Source organism: Perognathus longimembris, chromosome 27, assembly GCF_023159225.1.
Source record: "Perognathus longimembris pacificus isolate PPM17 chromosome 27, ASM2315922v1, whole genome shotgun sequence".
NCBI classification, from domain to species: domain Eukaryota; kingdom Metazoa; phylum Chordata; class Mammalia; order Rodentia; family Heteromyidae; genus Perognathus; species Perognathus longimembris.
Window position 1 is genome coordinate 7,665,175 of NC_063187.1, and position 6,000 is coordinate 7,671,174.

General features: G+C 53.4%; 1 protein-coding gene across 1 annotated transcript in view; it reads right to left on the reverse strand.

The window, feature by feature from the left end:
• Nucleotides 1–3,630, reverse strand: part of Kdm5a (lysine demethylase 5A) — a 47,203-nt gene extending 43,573 nt beyond the window's left edge. The window contains exon 1 of the mRNA XM_048335147.1: nucleotides 3,423–3,630. Within this exon, the coding sequence (XP_048191104.1) occupies nucleotides 3,423–3,587 (165 nt within the window). The 5' untranslated portion in view covers nucleotides 3,588–3,630. The remainder of the gene's footprint in view (nucleotides 1–3,422) is intronic.
• Nucleotides 3,631–6,000: the final 2,370 nt, after the last annotated feature.

Genomic DNA, 6,000 nt, shown 5'->3' on the forward strand with positions numbered 1-6,000 from the left:
CACGTTCCCAGCCCAGATATATTCTTTGAAAGGGAACGAATCCTGCGGGTAGCTCATATCTCTAATCCTAGCAATTTTGGAGGCCAAAAACAGGACAATCAATGGCCACAGACCAGCCTGCGTAGCAAAGTCCATGAGACCCTTTCTCAACACATACATAGTCAGGTACAGTGGTGTATTCCTGTCATCCTAAACTACTTAGGAGGCAGAGACTGGAGAACTGCAGTTCCAGGCCAGATGGGACAGAAAAGGTCACAAGACCCCATCACTGGATTCATGTGTTGCATGCCTGTTACCTCAGCACCTACAAGAAGTCTAAAATCAGCAGACTGTACTCCAGGAGCACACTTGGGCAGAAAGCAAAACCTTATCTTAAAAATAACTGTCAAAGGGCTGGGGATATAGCCTAGTGGCAAGAGTGCCTGCCTCGGATACATGAGGCCCTAGGTTCGATTCCCCAGCACCACATATACAGAAAACGGCCAGAAGCGGCGCTGTGGCTCAAGTGGCAGAGTACTAGCCTTGAGCGGGAAGAAGCCAGGGACAGTGCTCAGGCCCTGAGTCCAAGGCCCAGGACTGGCCAAAAAAAAAAAAAAAACTGTCAAAAACAGGGCTGGAGGGGCTGGGGAGATAGCCTAGTGGCAAGAGTGCCTGCCTCGGATACACGAGGCCCTAGGTTCGATTCCCCAGCACCACATATACAGAAAAACGGCCAGAAGCGGCACTGTGGCTCAAGTGGCAGAGTGCTAGCCTTGAGCGGGAAGAAGCCAGGGACAGTGCTCAGGCCCTGAGTCCAAGGCCCAGGACTGGCCAAAAAAAAAAAAAAAAAAAAACAAACAGGGCTGGAGGCATGGCTCAGTGGTAAAGCATCTGCTTAATAAGAAGCCCTGAGTTCAACCTTAAAAACCCCTACCCTTTATGGTAGGGGAAAGGTGGGAGAAAAATGAGGTAACAAGTTTGGTAAGAAATGTACTCACTGCCTTATGTATGAGACTCTAACCTCACTGTAACATCACTTTGACAATAAATAAGTTAATTGAAAAAATAAAAACATAACCCCACAACCAGTAAACAAACCAGTAGACCAACGGCACCTTCCAGATTGTGCTATAACTAAAAAGAGACCACATATTTCAAATAAGGTTATAAAGCCAGGTGTAGTGACTTATGTCTGCAATACTACCTATATAAGGAGGCTGGAATTTGGAGGACTGTGGTTCAAGACCATCAAAGGCAAACAGTTTCCAAGACTCCATTTCAATCAAAAACATAAAGCCATATATGGTGCAAACATGTAATTCCAGGCCTGGAGAAACTTGAGACAGGAAGAATCCAATTTCGTGGCCAGTCTGGGGGTACACAGTAATAATTATAACCTTTAAAAAGAAAGTATTGTAGCTAAAGGACCCTTGAATAGAATTTCTAACAAATAAATGCATTTGGAGTTAGATGAAAATAAAAGTTTTGAGAAAAACGTCAAGGCTTAAGATTTTGTAACTATTAAGGTGGTGGAGGAAGGAAAGTGGGGGTGGGGATGCCTATCTTCACAGCAACGACTCAGCACTTGGCTGGCAAATGATCATCTACACTCTTGAAGAGGCCTTCAGCAAACCTGTGCTGGACCGCAACAGCACAGTGGGAAGAGCAAAGAATGGACTCAAGAACATCAGGCACAAAACCCATTTTGCCACCTGCCCAAGGTAACACACCTAGTGTCTTAACTTACCTAGACTTGCCTGTCTGTAAAGCAAGAACCTTATTTACAGACTAGGCTTTTGAACAACCCCAAAGTGCCAAATCAACTCCTCTCTTAAGCTTTTCACTCGCTATAGTTCATATTACTGTGGCTGTTTGGTAGAGCAAACAATTTTTCAAAAGCAACACTGGTCACAGTGCCTGTTTCTCTCTGCTATTACTGGGCAATAAAGCACAATGTCTTAAGGAGCACTGTGTAAGGCAAAGGCTCAATCTTTCATCTGCATCTAGTCATCTGAAGCCTGGCACGGTGACACACAATCGTAATCCTAGCACTTGAGAAGGTGAGGCAGGAGGGTCACAAGTTTCAGGTCAGCCTGAACTACACAGTGAGACCCTGTCTTGACAACTCCAATGAAAAGTCCAAAACCTTCATATGCAGAAGCTGACCCCACTGTTAGTAAGGCCCAGAGATCTGCCCTTTAACAAATATCCAGTTGACCCTAACGCATGCTGTCCAGCAGTCTCGTGTGGAAAGAAAAAACCTTTTTTGACCTTGAGTCTATCAGCCAACCTCTTGTCATTAACTGTCTTTATCAAAGTATAATAGCTATTTAAAACAGTAATTATAATTAAGCAAGCTGGCACCAGTGGCTCAGGAGGCTGAGATCTGGGGATGGAGGTCCAAAGACAAACTGAGCACTAAAGACCATGAGACTCATCCAATTAACCACCAAACAGTGGGATGTGAAGCTGTGGCTCAAGCTGGTTGAGCCGTAGGTAACCTAGAATAGAAAAAGCTTAAGGGACAGTGGCTAGACCCAGAGTTCAAGCCCCAGAACACACACACACACACACACACACACACACACACACAGAGTTCTAATTAAACAACATGCAAGCAAGCCTACTTATTCATAATAATTACAGTTCTGGCATCTTTGCTCTTTAGTTCCTTATATCAAGATGTTTCAACAGGTTCTCCCTCCCATCTTCATTATTGACCAATTCTTCCTAAACCTCTAAACTTAAAAATAACAATTTCTTTATCCCCCGCCCCAGGCTGATCTTTCTCATTGCAGCAGTAATTATCTTGGGACTGTCTGGGATTGGGGGGGGGGTGGAGGAGAGGGGGGCGCACAAGAAAACTTGTGTCATCTTCCACCTTCCCCCCCACACCATTACCATTTAAGAAATTCTTGGGATGGAATGTAGCTCAGTGGCAAGGTGCTTGACTGGCAAGTGCAACATCCTAGGTTCAATCCCCAGTACTCAGAAAAGAAAAAGCCCCCCCCCTCAAAAAAAAAACTCTTGCTCCCGAGAGGCGGCCTGCAAACAACGGCTACGCAAAGCATTCGCGGGCCTGGACGTACACACCCCAAGGGCTGTACCTGAGGATAGGGCATGTATCAGACGCCTTTTGTTACTCTTGCCCCCCTATCCAGAGACATATCAGTGTGCAAGTGCTCCCCCTTAGGAAGGGCGCACCCCGCCCCCCACACACACATCATGAGACCCGTCCAGAGGACCTCAAGAAAATACTAAGCAAAGACAGCCGTGCCCAAATGGGAGCCCCAGGTGTTGAGAACTGAGGGAAGGGGGTCTCCAGGAAAAGGTCCTTCTGGAGAAGAGTCGGCGCCGAGGGCCCCCACACTGCTCCCGTCCTCTCCCCATCTTCCCATTCCCCCCCCCCACCCCACCCCCACTCCCGGGCTCCCACAGGGTACCTTGGGCGGCCGGATTTTGCAGATGCCGGTCTTCTCGGCCAGAGGCCGGATGCGGCCGATGAAGCTGAGCGGGTCGGTGAACTCCTCCCAGCTGGGCTCGAAGACCGGGCACTCCGGGGGCGGCACGAACTCCGCCGCGTAGCCCCCGGGCCCGACGCCCGCCATGGCAGTCCGGGCGTCCGGGGGCGGGGGGGGTGGTGAGGAGGAGGGGGTCCGCGCGCGTGAGGGGCGGTCACTGGAGAACGGAGGGCCGGGACCCGCCGCGCCCTCTCACCACCCCAGGCGCGGGCCGCGGCGCCTCATCCTCTGAGGAGAACCGCCACCCTCGGGGACCCGGAGCCGCCTCCCCCGGTCGTTTGTTATGGTTTCCTTCAGGGCTTTTCCTCTGCGAGCCAGGACTTTCCGGAAGTGAGAGTGCCTCCAGATCCCTCCGCCACGGCGTCCCGGAAGTGAGCGCACACCCCTCCCACGCGCAAATCCCTCCGCCACCGCCGGAAACAGAGTCCCTCCTCCGCGACGCCCTCCCTCGCCCCTCCTCGCCTTCCCAGAAGCCCGCGAGCGCCTCGTTTTCTGACCCTCCGACATGGTGCGCGGCCTGGCCATTCCGCACAGGCGAGCCGTGAGGGGAACCCACGGAGAGAAACACGGGGGGGGGGGCGGGGCGGGGAGCGGCCGGAAGCGGGCCCGGGCGAGGCGGGACTCCCGCGCGCTTCCGGCGCGGAGGAACGTGCGCGGCCTCCCAGAGCGGAGGCTCTGCTTCCGGCGTGGAGGCGCCACTTCCGGCGCCGGCCGACGGCTTCCCTTTTGTGCGCGTGTGCGGCCCGGGGACGCGCCTGGCCTGCGGCCCGCGGTGCGGCCTGGGCCCGGGCCCGGCCCTGGGTTTCCCGGGAGCCTGCCGCCCCCTGCCTGCGTCCGGCATTCCTCTCTCGGTGCTCCCTCGTTCCCCTGGACGGCCAGTACTGGACGAACGCCCTCCCCGGGCCGCGCTTGCACCTGCCGCTTCTCCCCGACAGCCTGGACTCGAACCCGTCCCTCTGAACCTCCCGCTCCTCCGCCCGCCGGCTCCCGAGTTGCCTCCACGTTGGTTGTCTAGCGATCGGCGACCGCTTTTGACTCCGGCCGGTTCCTGGGCACCACCCGCTAGAATAACCGTGTCTGTGTCCGCCGGTGCCGGAGCTTGATTTGAACTCAGGGCCCCGGGGAAGCTAGCTAGCTGTCCCTGAGCTTTGTCTACTGCAGAATGGCGCCCTGTCACTGGAGCCACACCTCCACTTCTGGGTTTATGCCGATGTAATTGGGATGAGAATCTCGTAGCCTTTCCTGCCCAGGGCTGGCTTTGAACCGCGATCTTCAGATGGCAGCCTCCTGCGAGAGCCACCTGCACTGGGCCAATTGGTTGCTAATGATCGAAAGCCTTAACAGGTTGTCCTGCATCCCCTGCGTCCTCCGCTTCCACAGTGGTTGCTGTAGGATCTGATGTCTAGGGAGTTGTTTGCTGAATCACTCCTAAGAGGATGGGTACGTTCACCTAATCAAAACCCAAAAAACAAGACTAGTCAACACTGGCTCTCACCTAGAATCTCAGCTAAGCATCAGGAGGATCATGGTTCAAGGCCAGCCAGGGTAAAAAAAAGTCCGGGACTCCTTCCATCCCCACGCATAAACTTGGCGTTGGCAATGTCACTTTATCATCATCCCAGCTACATGAAAAGCATCGCGAGGAAGTTCTTTGTCTAGACCAACCCAGGACAAATGAAGAGACCTTATGCAAAAAGTTCAAGCAAAGGGATTGGGGGGGGGGGCGGTGTGGAGGCGCATAGGTCAAGTGGTAAAGTGACTGCCTAGCAAATGTGAGGCCCTGAATTCAAACTCCAGTATTGGTTAAAAAAAAAAAAAGCATGAGTAAGATATTTTTTTTTGGCCAGTCCTAGGGCTTGAACTCAGGGCCTGAGCACTGCCCCTGGCTTCTTTTTGCTCAAGGCTAGCATTCTGCCACTTGAGCCACAGTGCCACTTCTGGCCATTTTCTATATATGTGGTGCTGGGGAATTGAACCCAGGGCCTCGTGTATACAAGTCAAGCACTCTTGCCACTAGGGCATATCCCCAGCCCTGGAAATAAAGATTCTTGATGGCTAGGAAGATGTTGATGATAAAGACAACGTGGCCAGAGAGAAGAGTTGGGAGGCCGGCCATTGCAGCTCTCATTCGGCTATCTTTAAGACCTACCCCACGAATAGTCCCCGGCTTTCATCTATCCGTCCAGCCCCTGTAGCTGGCTCTTCTGGAGAGGTGACCCGCATTGGGTTTGAACTTGCGCAGGGTGCCTCACACTCTTGGAAGGAGGAGGCAGGGACTGCTGCTGTAGGATGGAAACAGTGCGCTAATGGGCACTATAGAAATGGAAGTCGAGCACAGAACCCCAGAGTCGAGAAACTGGGCACCACCCCTGACCCATGATCCACGCCCCGGGAGTGCCTCAGCGTCCCGGGCCTGGCTGGAGCGTGTGCGCAGGAGGAAACTACAATTCCCGGCGGCCTCAGCGCGGCCCGACGCCCGGCGGAGGGAGGGACGGGGCGG